Source organism: Mauremys reevesii, linkage group 7 (assembly GCF_016161935.1).
Source record: "Mauremys reevesii isolate NIE-2019 linkage group 7, ASM1616193v1, whole genome shotgun sequence".
Lineage (NCBI taxonomy): Eukaryota > Metazoa > Chordata > Testudines > Geoemydidae > Mauremys > Mauremys reevesii.
The window spans coordinates 41,552,495-41,578,693 of record NC_052629.1 but is presented as its reverse complement, the minus strand read 5'-3'; the positions used below and the strand labels follow the sequence as shown (position 1 = coordinate 41,578,693).

Sequence of the window (26,199 nt, the reverse complement as noted above, 5' to 3'; positions counted from 1 at the left end):
CTAGCGATTTCTATGTAAAAAGGTGTGTCACAGCAGCATATAACCAACTAACAGTTATGGATAAAATGTGTTAAATAACAAACAATTCCAGGTAAAAATGTGTCACAGTGGTGTAAATGTAGAATGTGAGGGGTACCAGAAAGGAAGAAAGTAACCAATGGGGTTTTATGCTAGAGATTTAAACTTAGTGAGACAGAGCAAACAGGTTGCAAGCTTAAGCAGCAGAGAGAGTGTAACAAGGTAGAAAGACACAGAGAAGCTGGGGGGTGTGTGTTTGCAGTGGGAAGACAGACAATTACAATTATACAGAACACAGCAAAATCTTATCTATGAGCTAACTTAACCAAGACTACACAAATTAAAACACAATGCAACAATTCTCTAAGCCTAACTTACAAAGTATAATGCTAAACTTAACTTAATGGGTGCACCTTATGCTAAGGATAGTTCCAGAGGGCTGAGTGGTGTGTGTCCAGGACACAGCTCCAAAGGGGGGTGGGGTGACTGCAGCAGTGGATAGAGCTGAAAACAGTCCAAGGCAAAGCCCACAGGAGCAGAACTTAGCAGCAGCACAAACTTATTTTCAGTGGCAGAGTGCCACGGGGTTTAAGAGAGAGGTTTTAAAACGCAGACCAAGGTTTAGCTTGAGTCTGTGTGCTGGGGAGACAGAGCCAGCAGCCAGGATAGGGGGCAGGGTGAGAGAGGTTTTAGGACACAGACCAAGGTTTAGCTTGAGTCTGTGTGCTGGGGAGACAGAGCCAACAGCCAGGATAATAAAATAAAAGTACAGAAAGTTTCACAGAGGGATTCTTACCATCCCCCAAGGCAGCAACAGAGGCAGAAGCAGCAAGAACATCAGAAGGCTCGGTACAGTCTTGATAATCAGGAGATCTCTCAGGCAGCAATTCGTTCTTCGTGGGAGGGGGTTCAAAAAACGGGGGTATGCTCAAAAATAAAATGAGAGCGGAGAAAGGGCCCCCAGAACCCCTGGCTGATCAGACCAGGCAACAATGCAAGAACCTTTCTGAAGTCTGTTAAAAAATGTCTGTTTTTAAAGACAAACCCTGGCAGCTTCCCGCCAGTAACTCTGATTGGTTCCCCTTCTCACAGGGAGGAGAGCAAGCAGGGAAAAACTGCAGGTAGCCACAGAGACATGTTTGGACTAGTCCTGAGCCCAGAGGTATGACTCATGCCCAGGATCTTAAAAACACAATAGTCTTGCAGCTCTGGATAGAGCCTACCCTACACCAAGCCCAGGTTTTAACAAGGTGATAACAGGACTAACCCTTTGAACAGGGCAGTGGTCCCACTTAGCATAGGTGGCCATCCCTTTGAGAAGGGCAATGGCTTTTGTTAAACAACTTAGGGGGCCCTCCCTTTGAGAAGGGCAGAGGCCCTGGTAAATGACTTAACAGCCAGGGAGGGGCGGCCACAGGAGGAAAACAAGAACAAAATGGAGCTAAACCGTGCCTAAACAGCAGAGTGAAACAGGCCGTTAGAGGTAAAAGGGCATCCTTTAAAAACTGGAAGTGAAGTACTAGTAAGGAAAATAGAAAAGAGCATAAACTCTGGCAAGTCAAGAGTAAAAGTGTAATAAGGCAGGCCAAGAAAGAATTTGAAGAGCAACTATCTAAGGACAACAACAACAATTAACAGCAATTTTTTTTTTAAGTACATCAGCAGCAGGAAGGCTGCTGAACAGTCAGTGGGGCCACTGGATGCTCGAGGTGCTAAGAGAGCACTCAGAGAAGACAAGGTAGTTGAACAGAAGCTAAACTAATTCTTTGCATTGGTCTTCACTGCAGAAGATATAGGGGAGATTCCCACAGGTGAGCCATTCTTTTGAGGTGACAAATCTGAGGAATTGTTCCATATTGAGGTGTCAACAGAGGTGGTTTTGGAATAAACTGATAAATTAAACAGTAATAAGTCACCAGGACCAGATGGTATTCACCCAAGAGTTTTCAAGGAAATCAGATATGAAATTGAAGAACTACTAAGTGTTGTATGTATCCTATCACTTAAATCAGCCTCTGTACTAGATGAATGGAGGGTAGCTAATGTAACACTTATTTTTAAAAAAGGCTCCACAGGCGATCCTGGCAATTTCAGTCTGCTAAGCTTAACTTTAGTACCAGGCAAGTTGGTTGAAACTATAGTAAAGAACAGAATTATCAGACACACAGACAAAAAGAATATGTTCGGGAAGAGTCAACACAGCTTTTGTAGAGGGAAATCACACCTCACCAATCTATTAGAATTCTTTGAAGGAGACCACAAGCATGTGGACAAGAGTTATCCAGTGGATATAGTGTACTTGGACTTTTAGAAAGCCTTTAACAGGGTCTTGCACCAAAGGCTTCTAAGGAAACCAAGCAGTCATGGGATAAGAGGGAAGGTCTTCTCATGGATCAGTAACTGGTTAAGAGATAGGAAACAAAGGATATGAATAAATGAGCAGTTTTCACAATGGAGAGAAGTAAATAGCAGGGTTCCCAAGGATCCGTACTGGGATCATTGCTGTTCAACATATTCATAAATGATCCGAAAAAAGAGGTGGAACAGTGAGGTGGCAAAATTGGCAGATGATATAAAATAACTCAAGATTGTTAAATCCAAAGCAGATTGTGAAGAGTTACAAAGGGATCTCACAAAACTGGGTCACTGGGTGACAAAACGGAAGATGAAATTCAATGGTGATAAGTGGAAAATAATGCACATTGGAAAACATAATCCCAACTATACATACAAAATAATGGGATCTAAATTAGCTGTTATCACTCAAGAAAGAGATCTTGCTGTCATTGCGGATGCTCCCTGCAAACATCCACTCAATGTGCGACAGTCAAAAAAGCTAAAAGAATGTTAGGAACTAGTAGAAAAGGGATAGATAATAAACATAATGCCACTATATAAATCCATTGTACACCCACACCTTAAAAACTGCATACAGTTCTGGTCACCTTGTCTCAAAAAGATATATTAGAATTGATGAAGGTACAAAGATGGGCAATGAAAATTACTAGGAGTAGGAACAACTTCCATGTGAGAAGAGGTTAAAAAGATTGGCACTGTTCATTTTAGAGAAGAGAGGATAAAGGGGGGCTATGATAGAGGGCTATAAAATCATAAATGGTGCAGAGAAAGTGAATGGGAAGTGTTATTTACCCCCTCACATAATATAAGAACTAGGGGTCACACAATGAAATTAATAGACAGAAGGTTTAAAACAAACAAAAGGAAAAAGTTCTTCACATAATGCACAGTCCACCTGTGGAACTCATTGCCATAGGATGTTGTGCAGGCCAAAAAAAACCTGGGTTAAAAAAAGAATTAGATAAGTTCATGGAGCATATGTCCAGCAATGGCAATTAGCCAGGATGATCAGGGATGCAACCCCATGCTCCGGTTATGTCTAAACCTCCAACTGCCAGAAGCTGGTACTGGATGACAGGGGATGGATCAGTCAATAATTGCCCTGTTTTGCTCATTCTTGCTGAAGCACCTGGCACTGGCCACTGTCAGAGACAGGATATGGGGCTAGATGGACTGTTGGTCTGATCCAGTATGGCTGTTCTTAGGCTTATGTATGGCTATTAAGTAAACTCACATGAATTAAAACACTAGGTTAATTAACAAAAGGTCAGCTCTGAGAATGCAACCCCCAAGCAAAGCAGAAACTCATTCCCCTTCAGGCAAAGAGCCGGGTAAACAGACTGTCCTTGCTGCACACCCTGAAAGGAACAGAAATGCCAGGGCTGTCAGAGCAATGGAGGAAACAGATCCACAAATCTAGGTTTCCCCCACCCTCACTGACAGTGCCATGCCTTCATTGTCTCAGTGCTCATGTCTGGGCACTGCTAGCGTGAGCACCCCAGATGATCTCACTTATGAGGAAGATATACACCCAAACCATGTGGGGACAGCAGTACGAGGATAGCCCCCTCCCGATGCATGGCAGTGGGGATTCTGGGACGAGGGGTATGGAAACAACCAGGTCTAGGAAAGAATGCCAAGTGTTGGCATGAGTGTAACGGCCTAGGGATGCCCAGCCCTATAGTCACCTCTGACTGTCAGGGTGCTGGTGGAGCTCTTGGACGGTACTCCCGCATCACTTGCTACCACCCTGAGGTAATACTCGGAGATCCTCTCCCTGTCCAGCACTGCTGTGGAGTTGACGAGCCCACTGCTGCTGTTGATGAGGAAGTCCATTCGGGGCATGCCCACCTGCATGCGGTAGGTCACCTGCCCATTCAGACCCTCATCTAGGTCTATGGCCACCACCTAGTGAGGATGGAGGGGAGAAGCAAGCATGAGAAAAAAACCAACATCACTCGTCTTATATCAGAGCCCTGAATATATTGCCTTGGTCAAAATAAAATAAAAATACATAAACTTCAGACCCAGAGAGTGAGAGATTCCATTTCCCACAGACTCTGAGTTAAACACAAAGGGTACTTTGACCATCACATCTGCTAGTGGTTACAGTACATAGAACCCATGCTGTGACAATACAGGGCTGCATGTGAAATGTACTCCCCTTGAGTTAAAGTATCGGTGTCACATCTGTGGGGAGAGGTTTCAGGAGTGGGAGTTCTTCTACTTAGTACTTACAGAGAGTACTTGGCAAACATTACCTAACCCCTGCACAACCCCTGGATGGCCAGTACTGATGTTTCCTTTCTGCAGATGGGGAAATGGAGGTACAGAGACTGCAAGTGACCTGCCCAAGCCACAGCATGAGTCAGTGACAGAGCCAGGACCTGAGCTGGGACCACACACCTTTCTCACAAAGAAAGGGGCCAGCGAGAGACAGAGGTTGGATGAGGAGTAAATAACCCCTTTATCACCATCACAATTGCATGTAAATTAACCTGAGCCAGTCTCCTGCCATTTGGTTAGATCCCTAACATTGCCTGTCTTATGGAGTCTGGGGCTCAGAAATGAACTATCATTTACTGCATCCCCATTTTATACAATGCTGGCTGTTGACTCTGGCCATATTTATCTGGGGGAGGGTACTGACTTCACAGAAGGCTCTCACCAAAATGCAGCAATGATAAGCATACTAAACACTTCCATAGCACTGGCACTTCAATAGCACTTTTACAAATGGTGGTGGTTAATACAGGTTAACATGGCTATACCACCACTGCAAAATACAGGTTGAAACAGAAACGATGAAAGCAGCAGATTCACCTGGAAGATGGAGGAGCCTGCTGGAAGGCCTTCAGGGACCTCAGCAATGAAAGGCAGGTTCTGGAAGGTGGGATCATTGTCGTTGAGGTCCAGCAAATTCACAAAAACTGTGGCACTACCAGTAGCCCGTAAAGGCGGTCTCCCACCTGCAGGAAAGGCACAACTTCAATCGACAAGCAAGGCTAACGGCAGAAATCCTCCAGAATGAATGCCACTGATAGTTCTACAGGGTCACCTTTCTTTCGGAAGGAGAGTGATATAGGATGATTCTCCCCTGGCTGGATCTAGCAGAGATACCACTAGGACTAGAATTGGCAGGCAACACAATTCAGATACTGGGACCCCAGGCTGGAAACTAATCATCAGAGCTAGTTAACAGTTTAAAATAATCCGCTGAGAACAGCAGACAACATGATGACAGTATGTGTATGTGGTTGCAGAACAAAAAATATCTATGTTATATGATCCCCACCATACAGCGCAGCTGAAAAATGTGTGCTGGTGTAATTAACACTGGGCAGTAGTAATGCAAACATGGAAAGGACAGGGTTAAGGCTTGCATACAATCTTACTTTGTCATTGCCTGACTTTTGAGTACTTAGCTGTGCAACCAGAATGTTCATTTAACTAAATTTAACAAACAAACAAAACCGAACGGTCCTCATAGGATATTCTTTTCAGAGAAAAAGATTTTTTTTTAAATCACTCAGCAGCCCTTTCCCCCTAAATGATACCATTATTTCGCTAGATATCACTGGAATGTCATTCCCCATGTATCCTACAAGTCTTGCAGGAGGGAGCCCCCTCTCCTGCAGACCTTAAGTGCTATGGCATGCCTGACTTCAGAGCAGTTCCCTGTGCCCCAGGGATCTTACAAGCCTCACAGAAGAGACACCAGCCTGGGGCTGCAGCCCTTGTGATATAGAACACAGAAGCAGGGTTTCCCTCTTGCACATGACAGCAGCTCCCCTTGAATGGCGTGCAGTAGCAGAGGTCCCCTCCTGCTGACTTCCTACAGTCTGCGGAAGAGGAGCTCCTCTCATATCCTTCTTATGGGTACGAGGAGGTTTATAAAAGCCCTGCCGCAAACACTTACAGAGAATGCTGGGGTTGGGGCAAAGGCGCTTAAAATTTCCCTACCTTCTGCTTTGTAGGACCCAGTTAAATTAACCATGTGTGCAAACACCACAGCCTTCGCTAGCTGCACACTCAACACGCTGAGTGAGCAAATCCTTCCGAAACATACTGTACATGCACAAAGTACAATCTGGTCAGAACTCAATGAAAGCAAACCCAGTTTTCATCACAGCGCTCAAAAGCACTTTTCCTCAGTAAGGGCTATTTCCAGGCCAAATTTCACCTCTCTCATCTAATTTGTCTGGGCTGTTAAAACAATTCATAAAAATTTTTTTTTTTTTTTTTTATAATTGGGCAAGTATTTCCCCTCCCTCCCCAATCTTCTCCTCAGAAATGGCTCATCTATTTTGCTCAAAATAAAAAAAACAAAAAACCTTAAGTTGCTTTCAAGCAGAGAACAGACTTGGAAATTTTAGCTTGATACGTGAAAGTTTCAGAAAAGTACATGCAAGTGAAAACAGAAGGTTAGAATGGAAATGCTTATTTAACCTTAGCCACAGCGGTTGCTACCAGTCCTGCTATGTCAAAAACAATTACGCAACATGGTAATTTAAGGGAATTCTACCATGCCACTCCAGTAACTTACACTCTGCTTGATAATGGTACAAAGAGAAAGAGAAAGAAACAGGATGCAAAAATAGATAGATCCTATATTTGGAGCAACAGGAGAGACAAATCGCAAAGACAGACAATAAGCAAAGAGAAGCAGCATGGAGCAGAATAACTGAGTTGGAGCTTACGGTCAGTGACGGAGACCATGATCTTCCTCATCAGTTCAGCTTCTTGGGGGTTTGGGTTCTCTCTATCCAACACGACCCCCGTGGTCCGGATCTTCCCCGTGGTGCTGTTGAGACTGTAGAATTTATTTGGTGGCCTGATGCTGTACACAAGGGAGCCATTCTCAGCAAGGTCAGGGTCAATAGCAACCACCTGGAGAGACCAAGTGCAGATGTCAGTCTGCTAAATCAAGGAAACCCTGTTCAGTACATGTATCCAGGCAGCCAACTCTCGGATCTGAGATGAAAAACTGAAAAGGAAATTAAAGCAAACCAAAAAGAAATACAAAATTAAGTGCACTAAAGAGCTTGTGTTGCCCCATGGGAAACTTTGAAAATAACCCTCTTTAGGCATCATTCTCTTCTGTGTCATACATTTTCTGTTTTATTTTTCTCCCTCAGAGTTTTTAATTCCCAAGGACATTTACATAAAAATAAGAACTTTGTTACTTAGGACTTCACTGCTCCTGTTGCTTGTCACCCACCTGATTTAGTATTATGTTGGTGATATAATTATTATTTTGCCAGCAAGTAATTGTGATGTCAAATGCATGATGACTTTCAGTGGGGAATAAGCAGCAGGAGCAGTGGCATGCTGAAGAAATACAGATTTTGTTTCATACAAGACATCCCTACAGATCAAAAATAATGGAAAAGAAATATGGAACCCCTATATGGCACCTTCCATCACAGCATTTTACTGAGACTAATCAGCCTGCGCAATATCCCTGTGAACTAGACAAGGATTATTTGCCCACCACTTAAGCGCAGCTTCTCTCTTGGGTGGAAGGTGAGTGCTGTAACAAAGCACAGCAACCCCAAACACCAATTTAGGAGAGTTTGTAGAGAAGAACACGGCCTCCAACTCAAACTGCAGGGGGAGTTCAGACAGATAAATTACCCCCACAGCAATTTGATATAGACACTGGGGTTAATTTACAAAAAGCTCCATCAGAGTTTTAATTGCCACAAGGGAGCAGGGTCTTGGTCTTACAGCTCATCTGTGTTGGGATATAGAAGTTGGAGGATTTGCCAACTGGCAACAGTTGATCTTTAGGGGCTAGTCCTGAAACCTTTAAACCCTGAATCTTTCTGCTGAACTCCCCCCATTTTATACAGAAATCATAGCACAAATGGCAGATAACATTGGTATTGCCGTGGCATCTAGTCAATGGCAGAGATTTATTATTTGTACTGTGCCCCAAAACATGCCAGGTGCTTTACAATGGTGCACCTAGCACAATAAGGCCCTGTTTGGGGCCCCTGAGCACAATTGTAATGCACCAAAATCCATACTTGAATAGTACTGAAGTGTACTGTAGCACTGTGCTATACTAGACAATGTAGGTATTGTAAATTATGGAATGGAGAATGGGTGGAATTATGGGCAGAGTGGAAACTGCAACATCATAGCTTTTACCAGTCCTCAAGCTCCATACAAACTGCCACACCCAAATAGACCAATGGTCAACAAGTCCAGTACCCTGTCCCCGAGGATCACCACTGATGGAAGCTTCATAGTAACAAAGAGCACAAGAATATTTTGAGATGGAAGGAAGCCCAGCCAGCCCCTGTCTGTCCATGTGATCTAAGTGTCTGTTCTAACTCCTTCAGGCGTGTACTTACAAGTGCAGAGAGACAGCGGCAGAGCAAAGGGTTACAAACCAATATACCATAGAAACCACCACCTCGGTTTGCCTGTATCAGCCACAATGCTTCATTTTAATTACTCAGGAATAAATTATATTTGCTCAGCATAAATGATAATAATTTAACATATTATTAAACCCCTCTGCTTTCCCATATCCTGCTGCTGACAGATTCTTCCCAATAAAAACAGATGCAGACGGAACCACAGTCATGTGTCCAAGTGAATTGTGCACTGAAAAAGCACAGCTTGCTCCCCCATGGGGAAGGGGAAGCAGATAGGCCAGCTACGGTAATGCAGAGTTAATTTCTGCAAGGTGGGCTTGGAATGGAATCCATTCCCCCTCCCGCTCCAAGATTAATGTTTCACTACAGGATTTTTCCCCCCTGTCTTTCCTGTTTGATGATATTGTGGATTCTCTTCACTTTTCCCTCATTTATTTTCTGTTTCACGCCCGTCATTTTTCTCCCAGCATGATGGAAAATAATTCTCTCTCCTCCTCTCTTTTATTTTGCTGAAGAGATTTGAAAGACTTTAAATCAATGCCTTTCAGAGAGGTCCTTGAGGGAGGTCACAGGCGAGGCTAGGAAAGCAGAAGTTAGCCAAAAACATTGTTTTAAAGAAACACACACGCGTGCGCAGTGGAAAGACTACAACATGCTTGGGGTGGGAAGCATGGCTGCAGTTCAAGTACTGTGTTCTCCAAATGGACTTTAATGCCTATATAATCATATCAGGGCCCAGATGCACAGTGGAAGACACAAAGTTCAAGTCCCATACTGCACATGGATCAGATTCCAGTCTCATGCTGTAGAGAGCCTGTGCTATCTGTAAGGAAACTGCAGTGATTGCTGTAGTCTCAACACGTTAAGCTCTGATCCTGCAAAGACTTAACTTTCTGCACTTGTAACAATAGTCCTATTAGCTTCAATGAGATTGCCTACAGAACATAAAGCTAAGCACATGTATAAATCTTGGCAAGATAAGGGCTTTAGATTGCTAAATGGATATTTACTAGAGGAAGCAAGTACATGGGATAACTCCGGGCTAGATCCTCAGCTGGTGCAGATGGACAAATCCACATAGAGCAGTGGAGTTGCACTGATTTACCCCAGCTAAGGACCCACTCTTCAATTTTCATTTTTTTAAAATGAGAAGTATCTGCCAGGATGCTGAGATCTTCATAATTTTAAACACTGCTGGGGTCCCTGAATGGGAGCTGCCATTTCACTGGCACTTTCCAGCAGGAAAGCCAATCAGCTGATAGAGTCCCGTCTTCTGCAATTGGATCTGCTCATGCAGACCCTCTGACCCACATGGACTCCCACTGACGTCAAGGAGCTTGAGACAAAGCAACTGCTATTTAGTAGATACATGAGTGGAATGGCTGGGGACTTCTGTTTTAAGGTCATACTGATATTTATTAGAAAATGGTACAAAACATTGTGGAGACATTTAAACCATTGTTAAATTAACAAGAAAATCCTTTAATAGACAGCAGAATTTGCCTTCAATCAGCCACAGAAGCCTCTAGTCTTGTTCCCGTATTCATCTGCTAAACAGCAGTGCAAATGTTCTCAGCAGATATGTAAGATGGTGGCTGTTTCATTTATTATAGTTTATAACCATTTAACCTTATTGGTGATTTATCCAACCAGATGATGTGGTTATTGCATTTTTTAAATCAAACTGCAGTTTTCCTTTCAACAAAGGCTTGTTAACTCCATGGCTTTAAGCATGAGGATTTCCTGCCTGTATCCCACTTTCTGGCCATGCGAACACCACTGGATTAAAGGAACAGACTTCTTAGAATAACTATTCTCTTCATTGTGCCAAACACAGTGAATGCGGCGAAAATGAATTTTGCACAGTGTGCCAATTCCTGCCTAGGAGAGTGCCAGGGCTGGCACGATGGAGGGGACAGGAGATGGCAGGTCAGGATGGAGAGATACATATACAAAGGTGCTGCAGGACTCAGGGCTGGTATAACAGGACTGAGGTACCCTGGCAGCACTGCGAGGCAGAAGCATGCACAGATCTTTGTCTCCAGTTAAAAGCATCAGCCCTTCAGTATTACATATGCTAAAAGTCAGTCCAGACAGCACAAAGATTAAAACTAGCTTATTTGTGCTTCTGGATTCAGAGGGTGCATTCTGTTGGCTGTCATGGCACATACCGTTGTGACATCGGAGTCTGGGGGGGTCATTTCCACCAGGTTAATGAAGTACGGATCATCCTTCCACATGGGATAGTTATCGTTAATGTCCAGCAAAGTGATGTTCACCTGCAAAATGATAAGTGTGAATATGGAATTTCCTATCCAGTCACCAGCATGGTATGACCCTAGAGTAGCTGCAAATCTACCTCAGTGCTTCTGCTTATTCATGTCAGATAGGGTTGGGCTTACAATGTCTGACCCTGGTCCTTTCACCTTTCCCTCTGAGCCAGTGTCTCAAATGATGTCATTTTAGCAAGATGGATGTCCCGGTGGGTGGCTCCAAAATGATGAGTGTAATTAAAAGGATTTCTTCTTAAATCCAATTCATTGTCACTACCAGACGAGAAGGTGCTTCTCACCATGCACCGTTTCAGAAGCACTGTGCTGAGTGCCATGAGAGCCACTTTCCTCTCCATGAACACTGCTGTCTAGAGCCAAGTGAAACAGTCACCGCAAATATGGAAATTTGACCAATTCTGCCTTTTCTCCAATTTTTTCATTATTTGAAATTATTCACTGAATAGTCTCAGTCCTTATGTTGGGTGGCATGTTCCATATCTGGAATACAAAGAAAGTTGGCTCATTTTGTATGGCTCTATAGGTCGAACGGTGCTGTTTCCTTTCCTTGACTGGACAAGCATAACACTTCAATTCAGGTTTAGAGTGAATCCTTGCACTGATGAATTCAGAGTGAGTTTTCTATGCATATTCTTCTGCATTCCCTTAAAAGTTGCTGTTTCTACAAACACTCCTATAGGTGAACTCACTGAGTAGGATGATGGTTTGGGCATTTTCCATACTGGGACTCCATGTTACAACAGAAGAACATTTCAGAATTCCTAATGCCTAGTCATAAAGGGAGGGTTCTTGTGATTGCTGAGTTAAGAACAACACACTAGCAGATTCATGGAAAATGGACGCTGAAGGCACAGGGAAAGGGAATTTGTTTGAACATTCAAACAAATATTTGCAGGACATTTTTATACTCTTCCCCAAACGCTTTGTTTTGCCTGGGCTCTGGTCCACATATTCCCTGCTATGGCCCAGAACCAAACAAATCCTACTCACATTACATGAATGGCCCCACTAAGTCAATGGTACTACTTCCATGAGTAAGGCCAGCAGGATGGAAACCTAAATTGGACCTCCAGATGTTGCAGTTTGAGGGAGGCCGAGGGGAGCTGCCTGATTTCCCATTGCAGGCAGTGCAATGCAAGATAGCCAGTGTTGGTAGGGGCTGTAGCTGGGGTGCCACTGTTCATTACAACTGCCCTATTAGAGTTTTATTGTAGCAAAGTTAACCATTCTCTATTTGAAAAAGTTTTGGCAGGGCTGAGAGCAGCTGCTACCCTCATAAATGCTAATCAGAGACACTACAAGATGCAGTCTGAGCAATTTCCTTGATCTCTCACTACCCTGGTAAATTATTTAGAGTTTGAAATTCCCATTAATTTAGTGGCCTGGGGCTGCTGCTTATTGAACAGGGCATTTTACTGTATTTCTGAAAAGTTCTCTTCCCAGCAAGGCACCTGACTCAGGCATTGTGGCAGGATGTAGGGATCACAGGGCAAGAATGTTAGGAAAGGGAGGAAAAAGCAAAGAACATGACCATTAAGTGAAAGAAGCAAGAAGGGAATGAGCGCGAGATAGGCAAGGGATAAGAGAACATGGATGGTGGGTGCAGAGCAGGGAGCAACAGAGAAGCAGAAAAGGGGACAGAATACAAAGCAGGAAGAGAATGGCACTCTGAAGCGTTAACTATTTTTTTTCCAATGTAAGAAAAGAAGGTGGCTGGGGGTGGGGTACACAGGGTCCAGATGGCTCATGGGATTGATGGTGGGATGCAGAGCCTTTCACACGCTAGCTCTCCGGTTTAAATCCAGGCCAACTCAAGAGCGATCAAAATAAAAAGTTTCAGAGGGGAAAAATAAAATAAAACGGGAGGAGGGGTGACAAGAACAGGCCCACCCAGCGCTTGGGTTAGTGAAATTTCATCTATACATTTATGTGCACATTCTGCTCCCAGCTTCACCTTGGGGCTGTATGGAAAGGTCCCACATCTCTGCTAATCTGTGAGGGAAGGAGGTGATGGCAGAATGTTGCTGCTGAGGAAACCTGAATCGAAGTGTAGTTTAGCTTTGGGAGGGGGACTAAGCTAACTGGCAGGCACACAGCAAAACACTGACAGGTAACCACTTCTATTGAATTTCAAGCCCTGGTTCACGGGGCACCTTTTTTTTTTTTTTTAAACGCAAATCCTCCTAAAATCTCCAGTACGTTTATCCTTAGTGCCATCTCCCACTCTTGTGGTCCTAACGCACACCCGAAAGCAAGCACACATACACACGCTGACTGTAAACAAGCTGGTGACTGTAACAGCTTTAAGAGTTTTAACCAGCTCTTACAAGCTCTCTTTATTATCGTTCATGTGCAGGAGATGGCCTACTACATGCAGAGTGGGACGTAGGAACCCTATCACATCTGTCCCACCATTCAGGGCTCAGATAGTTGTCCCCAGCTGCTGGTTGCTTCTACAATATCGCTCCAAAGCTCCAAGAGAGGCTAAGTCAAGATCAGGGTTTTGATATTACCAAGTATTCTCCTAAAACAAACCAAAGCAAACCGTGCATGTGTCTATTTAGCTCAAAAGGAGACTAAGGGTCAGATCTCACAGTTCAGAGAGATGCACATTCCTTCAGCCACACACAGGAGGAACACAGGTGCCATCCAGTGGTAGGTCAGGAGAATCTCAAGTTTGTGGTTTCCAGGGCTATCCCAGTCACTGTTTTCTATTTAAGGCACAGAAGAGGTTTGTTAGGGGAAGCTCAGATGTGTATTCCCAATGGATATCCCATAGGATGTGCACGTGGGGCCTGCTGATGGTGTGGCTGAATCACAAGCATAGGCTCTCTAGGGCGGTTTCATAACATCTGAGAAAGAAAAGACCTACCAGATCAACTACTCCATTACCTAGGGACAGATGCAGGATTGTTCTCTACGACACGTTCTCTCTCTTTCATGTTCTCTCTCTTTCAGTACCATTTTAAGGCCCCAAGCTTACACTGCTTCCCTTGGGATATTAATCCACAGCCAAACTGTTCCCTTTCTCCCAGGTGCTGTTCTATTTCAAGACACCGGAGTGGCATGTCAGCTTATTCTGGGGTGTGCATGCATTTCCCGTGTGGATTTCTGGGGGTGTGTAAAGCTGGTCAGCTGGTGTGAATCCCAACATGTGCATTCTCTAGGGCTATCACAGGCAATGTTTGCTATTTAAAGGGCACTAGCGTGGTTTGTTAGGGAATGCCAGGCACGTATGCCCTATGGAGATCCCAGGAGCACTGGGTTTGGGGCTCTTCTTTCCTATTCAAAAGGTGGTGCAGTGGCTGGTGAATCTTGGGTGAGTATTCCAGCTAAATGCAATAGTCAAACTTTAATCAGACACCAACTTCCCACCAAGTTTTCAGGTTCTCTAATTACAGATATTTTTAGGACATATGTTAAAGTAACTTTTCTCCATTCCAGAAACTGTTCTTTGCCTTTTAATGAATCTATTAGGAGACTGGTCCACTCCCATGGAGCCTCAAAGAGGACACAGCAACAGACATGCCAGCCACCGCAGACACAGCAGGACTGTAACCTGCCTGCCCCAGATTCAACAGGAAACATCAAATTATCAAGGGGCCACTCCTACCCAGCAAAAGCAAGAACTACCTCAGACAGCTCTCCCCTTTAGCAGTACAAAGACACTTCCAGTGACTCACAAGTGGATGAACAGATTCAAGAAAGATTGTCATCTTTATATTAGTACCTGCTGCTCATTACATCTCTTGTACTATCAGAGCAAGGAGCAGTTTGGCTGAGACCAAAAGCATTTGAACTCACAGTGGCAATGCCTGTTTTCTGGTTGTGACCCACGCCACCATCCATGGCCCGGACAATGAGTATGTACTCTGATTTGGCCTCTCGGTCCAGCAAAGAGGTTGTGGTAATTTCACCTGCAGAAAGGGGAAATGGAAGAGAAAAGAGATATAGGATAATAGTGATTCCTAGGCACATGGCCAGATGGGATGAGGAGAGTGGCATGAGCATTTGGAAATACTAATGCACAAAGGTGTACACAAGCCTGAATGTGTGTCTACAAAGAGAGAGATCATTGTGAAGGGGTGAAAAATTCAGATTTGGAAACATGATCAATTTCTTCCACAAATGATCACACGCAGAGAGAGCCGAGAGACATGGGCACTGAAAGAGAAGCAATGTCAATTCCATGATTCTGTTTAAAATAGACAACTGTAATTTTCTAGGGCAATCTTTGTAATCCTCAGAGGGGTCGACTCCATCCCTTCCCCTGGCAATGCCAGGGTACTTAAGGGAACTGGTACCCTCCCAACCCCGATACATTTAAGTATTCCTAGTAAAGGTCATGTTTTAAGTTGTGTGTGAGGGCATTAGAGTACATGGTCACATCAGTGACACTAGATGAGCGACTGGTCTATATTTGTAATTAGCTATTGGAGCTTGAGATTCCAGCCATGATCTAGGGACAATGTGTCATGGTGACACTAATGATCCCTTTGAAGCAGCCGTGGTGAGGACTAGATCAGTGATGCAGTTGTGTAGTAGCGTGTTCTGTGATGGAACACTTGTACAAACAGTTCCACTCTGCAATGCACTTGTCAGTCTTTTCGCTGCGATTGCAGACTCAGGCTGCGCAAAGCTTGTGAATCAGCTTCAGCACAGTTTGGAAATAATCTGGATGAATTCAGGCTCTGCTTTGTTGCTTTCAAAGTTCAGATATATTAACCTAGATGACAGGTAATCTATGACATCACTGTAATGTTACCTGGCTTGAGCTCAGTGACTTCACAGCCTTTTGAGGACATCACTGTCTCTTAACGAACATGTAGAAAAATAACACAAGAATCTATCGGCTGATATTCCCAAGGTAATAGCAGCTCACAGGAAGGAGCCAAGCCTTAATTTGATTTGGACAGAATTTTCCACACTGTGGCAGACCACAATGACATTATTTCTATCACCTCCTCAACCATCTGTAATCGCCTTTCAATACCAAGTCACCTTCCTGCCCATCACCTCTTCTTCTCCCACTACTCCATGTTCCAGTTGTTGAAAGGACCTCAGCATGGAGGACTGAGCTCCACTACGGAAGAGCTTTTATGGGAGGGGCTGTCCGGGGTAGCGATAGAAGGAAGCAGGAGGAGAGGGAAAATTAATCTAGATGAGAGAAATTTAAAAAGTTAAAAGGTCTTCTTAAAATATATTTGCTTCCAAAGTTTTGTGGCATCAATTAATTCACAGGCTGAAAAAAGTAATCAGTAAAAAAGTTTTAAATATGAATGTGTCGCAATGATGGATCACTCCTCCTGTCTACAAAATTGCATCTAATTAAGCACACCTTTACAGAGCAGGTTCAGCTAATTTGAATCAGGAACATCTCTAGAAAGTGCATACACCTTGAAGGCACTGAGCAAGCAGACACAGTTCTGCAGTATCTTACTTTTTCATCCTTTCTTTACATGCCCCTATGTACCAATGTATGCTATAATGTGCCATGATTTGAGGTGAGGATGTGAGTGAAAGGAGTTCTTGGATTGCACTGGATACTCAGATTTTTCCAGAGAGCTTCCTCCCAGCATTGCTAGGTCAGCAACAGCTTAGAACAATGTGGTGTGAGCTTCTTCATAATCGTGGCCAGTTATGTCATCTACACTAATCCCCAAGCAGTCCTGGGAAATAACCCCCTTTCCCTTCTCGTAGACTGAATAACAGAGTAGAATGTTGATTAAAGTTCCCCTTGGACCAGGCCCTTTGTTCGCTAGTCACTCTCTCACTTCCTTCTAGAAAATGACTGTGGATTTGGGTACCACATACTATAGTGGCAGGATGGGTAATTGTGCCTGAAGTCCTGGGACCAGATGCACTTTATACTCCCTTAGGCTGTGTTTCTCCTACAATAAACACAGTGGGGAACATGAGAGAGAAAGATCATGGGGAGGGGGAGGAATGGAGGGAGGAAAATGACAAGAATATAAGGATGGAGGGAAGAAAGAAAGATGTGAGAGAGGCAGAAAAGGAGAGAATATGAAAGATGCTGGAAGGAGAAAGAGAGGTAGGGGGAAAAAAGAGAAAGATCACGTGGGCAGGCTCACCTGAACGAGCATTGATCCGGAAGTGAGAGGAACCTTCGAGGGAGTAGATAATTGACTCTTGACCATATTCTCTGGACCGGTCCAAATCAGTGGCATTTAAAAATAGCACTGTGGCTCCTTGGAAAACACCAGAAATGAGGACTCAAAGATGCATATTTGTTAGCAAACTGGTGGACAAGGGCTAGGTCAGAAAGCACAGCACCCCCAAAACTCTTGACCCAGTGGTCACTCCAAACCAGGCAGCACGTTCATATCTATTCCTGGCCTGTTCTTTTAATAGGTCTATCGTTTTCTACCCTGCTAACTGGTCCATCCCTCCAAACTGACTGTTGTATTATCAGCAGCTCTAACACCCAATTCAAACTTGTCACTGTGTCTAGGAATCCCAAGGTGAGAGACTTAATCACTTGGCAGCTCCTAAAGAAAGTACACAGGCCCTCAGGGATTTTAAGTGCCATGTTAGTGGCATTTTAATGTTAATCCAGGGGAACGAGGTTGCTTGAGCCGGCTCTGGTCGGATGGGTAATCACTACCACCACCAGCTCGGTCATGACCAGCAAGCAGTTCATGATGGGTTTGCTACTTACATGCCCCAGGAAAGCTGACAAGGATAAACTCTTTAACAAAAAGGTATTTAATGTTGAAGGGATTTAAGTGCCATGGTGAGGATCTTTGGTTGCATAGCTGGGAGGCTGTTGCTTTTACAAGTTGCTTTCTCAGTAAGACAAGGGTGTGAACTGTATGGGAAGGTGGAGATTGGGGGAGCGTGAGCTCCAATTGGATAGAAAGCCATTTTTGCCTTTTACAGGTTTACTCTAGCTCTTCTGATTTTCACTGTATAAGCACAAATCAAGCACATGCTTCACTTGATATTTACCAGCATAGCTATGAACTGGGTGATGCTGCTTCCTCATGCAACTGACTGGTGAGAGCAGAACCCCAGTTACTCCCTCGGTACAGTATGCACGGACACACTGTGTGGAAAAGTAGGATTGTACCAAGCACAGGTGCTTTGGGAGTTTGTCAGCCTCATGCTACCATGCAGGCAGGAGCAATACTTCTGCATCCAGTATTTGCCAATTATAAGGTTGGAGGCCCACTAGCATGGTTGAGCATACAAGAGGAAACGTGTGGATAGACTGCCCCTACCCATGCATTGACCAGCCTAGGATGGCACTGGGAGAAATACAAGCAGCTCTTTTTTCCAACAATGCAGCAATGTATGTCAGTCAACATGTGCCCCCCTACCGGTGTTCCTGGAGGTATTATCACAGATTCTGCTCTAGGCAGGCACAATGCCACCAATTAGCACTTCCTGGATAGCACAGCTCCTCTCCCAACCCTTATGCCACCCTACCTATAGGCGCCTTCATTGACTCCTGTATGGATGTAAGTACATAATCTATTTGTGGGTGTGATTTCGAAAGCACTCAGAGTTGGCCTATATCTGCTTCCAGTGAACTCTATGGGAGTTTTACCATTGACTCCAGCGGGAGCAGAGTTAGGCCAACAGGGACTGTCTTTGTACAGTGCTAGCACAATGGGAGGCCTGGTCCATGATCAGGGCTCCTAGACACTACAGCAATACAAATAATATACCACCACCATCACCGAGCACTTGAGACACGTACAGGGTGGGATTTGCAATAGTTTTGTCTGAGTTATATGTAAGGGATGTATTTTAATTTTCAACTTAAAAAAGGGCCCATCACACAAATTCTGGATGGTGAATAATGTTAACAAATATATGTAACCCTGTTCTTTCCACTGGTCAGTGTGTGCTGTGTCTCTCCCTTTGTGCCCAATCCAGAGGATGTGAGGATTACAGCTCCAGCTGCAGAGGCTGGCTCTTTAGCTCATGCTGTCGAGACCCAGGCTTTCAGCTCTGGAGCAACCTGGTTCAATCCCCAGTGCCGGCTGAGATGGAAGCTGTCACATATACACTTGGTAATGTGCTCATAAGTGTCAACCCTGAAGGCTGTCATCCATCACTGAACTACACGCCATCCCAAATCTCACCCACTAGGCAAATGCCAGAGCAAAAAGATACTCTTCATGGCTCAGTGGAAGGTCTAACAGTTTGAATCTGTTGAATCAGCAGGGGAAACAAGACCCAGAACCAATGGCCTTTCCTCAGAATGCCCTTCCTTCAACTCCCCACCATCCCTGTCTGATGCTAAAACACCCGAGCGGGTTAAGCTGCTACAATGGTACGTGTGGAGAGAGGCAATGTGCATGACTGCACATATCTTGTGTGTGTGCAATGCATTATGTATGTATTGAAATCAGGAGGTCTGGCCATTAGGCAGCTAATTCTCTCTCTCTCTGCAAACTTGCTTCTCATGGGATGCTGACACTCTCTGCCAGTTGGGCTCTTTCAGAATCTAGTGCCACCTCCCCATTGGCTGAGTAGGCGGCCATATAAAATATTACCAGTAAGACACCACAAATGGGAAGCCACAGAAAGAGAGTGGGAGCACAATTTTCCATACCTGCCATGATGTCCTCCATGACAGTAATGACGTAGGATGGCCGACTGAACGTGGGTGGATTATCATTTTCATCCTAAAGAGAAAATAAGAGACGTTGGAAGACACTGACTTGGAAAAAGACAACAGAATAATGACAAAACTCTGGTGTGATAGGACATGGAAACGTCTACCTCCAATTGACTTGCTGCCTCATTTGGACCAGAACACTGCTGCTTTAACAGTACAGAAAGGGGGAGGATTGTCTTGTGGTTAAGGCACAAGGCTACAACCAGGAAGATCTGTTCACAGACTTCCATTGCAACTCTGGTCAAGTTATGATACTTTGTCTTTCTGTGCCTTAGTTTCTTAATCAATAGGATGGGACAACAACATCTCTCTCCTTGGGGTGTTGTGAAGGTTAATTAGCTACAATAGGAAAGTTGTTTGGAGATGAGAGTGCTATGTATAGGGTAGGCATTGTTATCTGCTAACACTGTCTAGGGGTCGTGCATACGCTGGGAAAGGAAAGGCACTTTATTTTGAACATTTCTTTTCTACTCCATTTTTTCTACTGCTCTCATAAGAAGCTTGAAAACAAAGGGTTCATCTCTTCTCTGCTTCCAAATTGTGGTCAGCACAAAAGGAGTGGGGCAGGCATAAGGGAGCCACTTACGGCGCCCTGGTTCTGTGTTGTTTGGGACCTTATGCCAGTCAAACAGAAAGCACTGACATGGAAAACATAGCTCCAGCAATGCTCCTTCTGCCCCCAGGTTCTTCATACCATGAGTAGGGAGTGCATAGCTGGCAAAGGAGCCAGCTTTCCCGGCTTTATGCCTGCAGACAGCTTATCTCCCCACAAGGGAATTTCTGCTGGCCACTTTGACTCAATGGTTCAAAGTGGCTGGAGTGGAAATGAGACTGTGGCAAAAGGTGTCTTTCCCTACTGATTTTTTAAAATAAACACAAACACCAATTCCCTCCACCCATAGGCACTGACTCCATGGGTGTATGGGGACTGGAACACCCACAGAAAAAAAATAGTGGGTCCTCAGCACCCATTGGCGGGCCCTGTGATCAGCTCCTCCCTTTCCCTCCCAGCACCTCCTGCGGCTCAGGTGTTCAGCTGTGTGCAGGAGGTGCTGGGGGAAGGGGGCGGAACAGAGTGGGAAGACACGGGGTGGGGGTGGGAAGAGGCAGGGTGGGGACGGGACGTTGTTGGGGAGGGTTGAGCGGAGTAGGGATCGAGCACCCCTGGGGAAATGAGAAAGCCAGCGCCTGTGCCTCCACCACTCACATCCTTCATCTATAGACGTTTCAAATGGAGCAGAAGCCATAGTGGCTTCCTTTCGTTAGCTTCTCTGCATGTGCACAAGTACCAGTACAGATGTTAACAGGACTGTATTAATTATCTGCCTCTGCAGAGAAAAGTGGTGGATTCTCTCGTGTTTTGCTACTGACCAAGCTTACAGTTTCTGGGAGGGATGGAGAGGGAAACTGATGTACAGAATCCCAAGGAGATTCCTTCTCTGATATAAACATTTTCAATTAATTAAGTCTGGTGCTATAAACTGCTCTCTTTCTGTTATTCATTAGAGAATGTCTTGTGAGTGCCTCCTCCTCCTCCAGCACACAGTTTTAGAAGGGAGCAAAACATTACAAAAGCCAAAAACAAATACAAGCAACATCTCCTCCTCCCTCTTCTTCCTCAGAGCTGCACACAAAGACTTTATCATTCAGGATCACACTGGCCAATGACACATGGTCCTGGAAGTCATGTTATCTTTTTATTTTGCACAAAACAAGAATCATCTGATTCCTGATTACAAGGAGGAGGGAAGGACTCACTTTCTTTTACAAAAGTGAATGTAGTGCTGATGAAAGATGACATTTCTGGGGACAACAAATCCTCTGTCCACAGGACAACCATGGCACAGACAGTGGTAGTGCAATTTTTACCACACTGCCACACTCACCTAAACATGCCGAAACCACTGCTAAGGGTGAGAAGGTAGTGCAGTCTCCAAGAACTGTTCTACTAAGACTCCCCAAAGAACTCTGCAGTATTTGTGCCTTGGATACTTGTCTACTAGCAAAGGAAGATCACTGACTCATTTCACAATGGCTGTCAGATGTTAAGTAATAACCAATTGTAGACATGCAGACTCACCCCTGTGGCACCTCCTGCTGGTCTCTTAGGGAATTAGCTCTTTTTCCAGTCAGGAGCCCTCTCTGCAGGCCGGTGATCCACCTGTCCTCTTGGCCCCCATGTCGCTCCCTGGACCCTGGTGCCCTTTTAACTGGGGTGCTGCCCCCTGGCAGTACCCCACCAATCTGGGTCTCCCCTCCCTCTTTATAACAGCCCTTTACATATTTGAAGACTGTTACCAGTTTCCCCCATCCGTTTTCTCTTCTCTAAACTAAACATATCCAGGTTTTTTTAAACCTTTCTTCATAGGTCATGTTTTCTATAGCCTTTTACTTTATTACTCTGCTCTTTGGACATGTAAACATGATGTACGCCAAGGTAAGAAGCAACAGTTCCTTAGCTTTGGAATGATTTCACCAGTTAAATATTGATCCCTGAATACATTCTATACCTAGGATACATTCATCTCTGAAAGGGTATATTGTTGAAATAATAAAATAATATATTCATGAATATTTCTAGTTACCACTTCTAAGGTGCCTATCCTGCTGATGTCTTTTTGAAATAAAATGGATGTGAGCAATACACATTTAATAACTACCAGTATTAGTTGTCATTTATAGTTCAATCCTGTATACATTTTGCTATATATTTAAATTAAATTACCTCTCCCTCCACCCCAAACATGCACACTGCTGAGTAACACAGTTAAGCTGACCTAACCCCCATTGTGGACTTTGCTATGTAGACAGAAGAATTCAGCTGTACAGTTGCAGCCGTGCTGATGTAGGGCTTCCAGTGTAAACAAGATTGGATACTGGTGCGCATGAGCTCTGCACAGTGCACGGCCTACAGCATAGGGGATGAGGGGAGGTGACTTTATACAACCTTCGTGATTCCCTTATTCTGGGTCCACCTGGCAGTGGTTCAATGGCAGGTGCAAGTTAGAGCCATCTCAGCCACCATCAAGGGGCTACTGGACAACGGTGAATCGGGCTCATGATGCACAAGCGATGACTTTGCCAGAGGCTGTAAGAGGCAGCCAGCAGAGTCTACTGACAACTTTAAACAGACTCATTTTTAAAGATTTCCATTTCTCAGTGAGCCCCTTGTACATAACAGAACCAAATTAAACACAAAATCCCTATAAACGTTTTTATAAAAGGAATTTCTGCTCATTTCTTGGTGGTGATGAGGTTTTTTGGGTTTTTTTTGGTGGGGGTGCATTAAGCAAGAGAGAACCCAACTAGTTAACTGCAGGAGAAGCAGTGAAGCTTACTTCACACAAAGCGCTAGCAAACATACCTAATAAATAACTCAAAAAACAGGTTATTTGCTCACTTTCTTCAACTGATTCTCACATCAGAAAGGCAGCTACTGCATTTGACCAACTGACCAAGAACGCGTGGGATAACAGGAAACTAACACTGAACACCAAGCTACCGGGCTACCAGACGTGTGTTTTCAGCAAGATCTGGACCTCCTACAGCAGGCATGAGGGAAGGCTAAACACCTTCCACACCTGCTGTCTTCGTTGTACTCTACACATCAAGTGAGAGCTCAAAGTTCCTGACACTGAAGCATTTGAGAAAGCAAAATTGTACAATTTAATCTACTCTCAAACACAAATGTCTCTGTTGGCTCAGTCATCTGCGTCAGATGTATGCAGGATGCATTCCACAGGATCTCCTGAACAGAGAACCTGCAGATGTTCCTCAGCCACTGGGATGACTTTGGTTCAAGTTCAAGGATGTTTGCAAAGGGGACTTGAAAACTCTCCACATCAACACCGCAAGCTGGGAAGACGCAGCTAGCAACAGGCTACATTGACCCCTGGTGCAGCGCAGCCCTCCAAAAGAGGCTGAAGAGAGGTGGCTGAGAGAAAGGAAAGCAAAGCGAGAGAAGAGGGAAGAGCAACAGGCCCCAAGTGCTAGTAGTATATTAGTTATATCCTCTGACCCTGCTCCTTATGCCTACACTACTGGTGACAAGGCCTGTCACACGAGAATTGAACTTTTTAGCCACTTGTGATGCTGCACCATGCCCAGGGGCAGCTCTAGGAATTTGGCCGCCCCAAGCACGGCGGCATGCCGCAGGGGGCGCACTGCCGGTCCCGCGGCTCCGGGGGACCTCTTGCAGACGTGCCTGCGGAGGGTGCGCTGGGAGGGCGGCAGGCGGCTCCGGCGGACCTTCTGCAGTCATGCCTGCGGGAGGTTCGCTGGTCCCGTGGCTCCGGTGGACCTCCCACAGGCATGACTGCGGAAGGTCCGCCGGAGCCGCCTGCCGCCCTGCCGGCAAAATGCCGCCCCAAGCGCGCGCTTGGCGTGCTGGGGTCTGGAGCCGGCCCTGACCATGCCATACAATAAGTGAACAACTTTTGCACTTACACCACAGTCTTTCAAGACTGACGATTGCCACCACCATGTTCAGGTATGGTAACGTTAAGTGATCCTGTCTCTACTAGTAGATACAAAAAGGTTCAGAAAAGAAATATGTTTTTCATGTTGATGGTTTCCCTTTAAGCTTGTCTCTGCTGGGAGACAGAGACAACTGCTGTCCTGATGAACTAGATCAACACCACTTGGTTTAAAATATTCCTAAAAATGGAAGAAGGATCAGCTTGAAGGTGTTTTAAAGGCCATTCAAATAATGTTAAACTGACCAAACCCAACAACAGAAAGGAGAAAATACCCCATTTGCTTGAGTCCCTAGATCAAGGATGAGCTTCCAGAGGCCTCTGATAGCCCTATAGCCATGACTGATGCTTTTGCCATTGAACTTGATATTTGAGGCCATTTCACATGCCAGTGATGCTCTACACACTCTAATTAAATTGCCATCCTCTGCTATCTTTGCCGGAAGCAGGTGATCTTTAATCAGCCTTTGCATCACTTCTGTGATGCTCAGTTTTGCACACAGTCCTCCTCGCAGTGTGATGAACCTTAATGTGGAAATCCCCTCCGCTTTATACTCTCATTCTTGGAGGACATGGCTATTGGGAAACCCATCCATCAAAACATATCAAACTTATTAGTGCTGCATTTAGTGTTTAATTATGGGAACTCAGTAACAAGCTTGCACATTGTGAGGTGGGAGGGGGGATGTCTGAACATGGATGGGGAAAGCAAGTGAATAAATGAGAGATTATGGAATAAATTCCCGCCAACTCTGGGAAACCTTATTCTGTCATTTTTCACTACTAGGTTTTTTGCACTTTTCCCCAAATTGTCTTGTGCTTGCCACGGTTGGAGACAGGATACTGGCCTAGGCAGCCACTGGTCTGAGCAGTATGGCAATTCCTACGCTCCTTCAAGAGAACTGATTCACCCAAACAGGGGAGTAAGAGCCTCACTTTCTGCCCACCACCAACCCTGCTCCCAGGCTCATTATATTTGACTCATCGGCTTCAGAGAAACTGATTTAAAATGTTTCCCCATCACTCCACCTTCCTTGCCAAAGGCTCTATTTTCTTTCTCAAAGCAAACAGCCAGTCTAGCAACCTCTCTTAAGGGGAGACTTTGTCAATCACCAACACCTCTTTTATTATATACTTATATATAGTTAGAGTTACTGGCTCGCTGCGCAAAACGGCGTCTAGAATGTCAGTGACGGAGAGCTAGGCAGAAACTTATTAGTGGTGATATTTCCTGGGATCCTGGCATCACACTTGCTATTAGTTCTAATTCATCGGCTCCCTCTACAAAAGCTTATTGTCCCCTAATGGGAAATCTACAAAGCGAGTTTGACTTCTTTATTAAAAACCAACAAGCAAAGGATGAAAAAAAAATTACCTCCCTCCACACTCTCAGTCACTCTCTTGTTCTGTCTTTTTTTGCTTTAAGTGCCATTGTGAGCCACTTCTTCATCATCATCATCTTTTTTTTCAGTTGAGAGAAAATCCCTTTGGTTGAAAGTGGAGAAAGTGACAGCTACTTAAAAATCATCAATGTACAAAATCAGCCAGAAGGAGATGACCTTTTCAAGTGTGGTCTTTAGACAGATGTGATTACACTGTCCATAGAACAGCCAGGGGAGGAAGTATTTAGCCACTACTAAATTCCCTTATTTCTCCCTCTTATTCCGCCCCATAATATTATAAAAAGAGTTGTGGAGGAGGGAGAAGAGGGAAGAAGAAATCACTCACTTCTGATAGCAATGAGTTCCTCCATCTTCTGGTCCGTGCATTGATGCCACTTACAGGCAAGATCAGATCAGATCACAATTAGACTGAAGGGTTATCAAGTAAACAGACTCCATTGCTGATACCTTCCTTGAGACTTTGTCAAATCACAATATGTTGCAAATCGACAATCTGATCTAATCCTGCAGAGCAACATGTATAAGCTAATTCCCCCATCAGCACACACATACCATCTCTGATAAGAACATCTGTATCAGGATGCAGAAGGCAAAGAAAGCATCCGGTACAATGCA

The 26,199-nt window shown here is 44.6% G+C and overlaps 1 protein-coding gene across 21 annotated transcripts in view; it reads right to left on the bottom strand.

Annotated features, from left to right (window-relative positions):
- CDH23 (cadherin related 23) overlaps positions 1-26,199 on the bottom strand; it is a 509,234-nt gene that overhangs the window by 157,159 nt on the left and 325,876 nt on the right. For 16 of the 21 annotated variants that reach the window (XR_005582753.1, XR_005582754.1, XM_039481214.1 and 13 more), the window contains 7 exons: positions 19,641-19,713; positions 17,149-17,265; positions 14,861-14,973; positions 10,937-11,044; positions 7,077-7,266; positions 5,200-5,345; positions 4,065-4,284 (listed from right to left, as the gene is read on the bottom strand). Coding sequence is in view for 19 of the 21 variants with exons in the window: in XM_039481214.1 (XP_039337148.1) it covers positions 4,065-4,284; positions 5,200-5,345; positions 7,077-7,266; positions 10,937-11,044; positions 14,861-14,973; positions 17,149-17,265; positions 19,641-19,713 (967 nt within the window). In the remaining 2 variants the exon portion in view is untranslated. Of the gene's footprint in view, positions 1-4,064; positions 4,285-4,614; positions 4,714-5,199; positions 5,346-7,076; positions 7,267-10,936; positions 11,045-11,124; positions 11,715-11,745; positions 11,803-14,860; positions 14,974-17,148; positions 17,266-19,640; positions 19,714-21,592; positions 21,652-26,199 lie in introns of those variants that run through there. The other 5 variants (XM_039481207.1, XM_039481208.1, XM_039481209.1 and 2 more) reach the window with 5 other exon arrangements.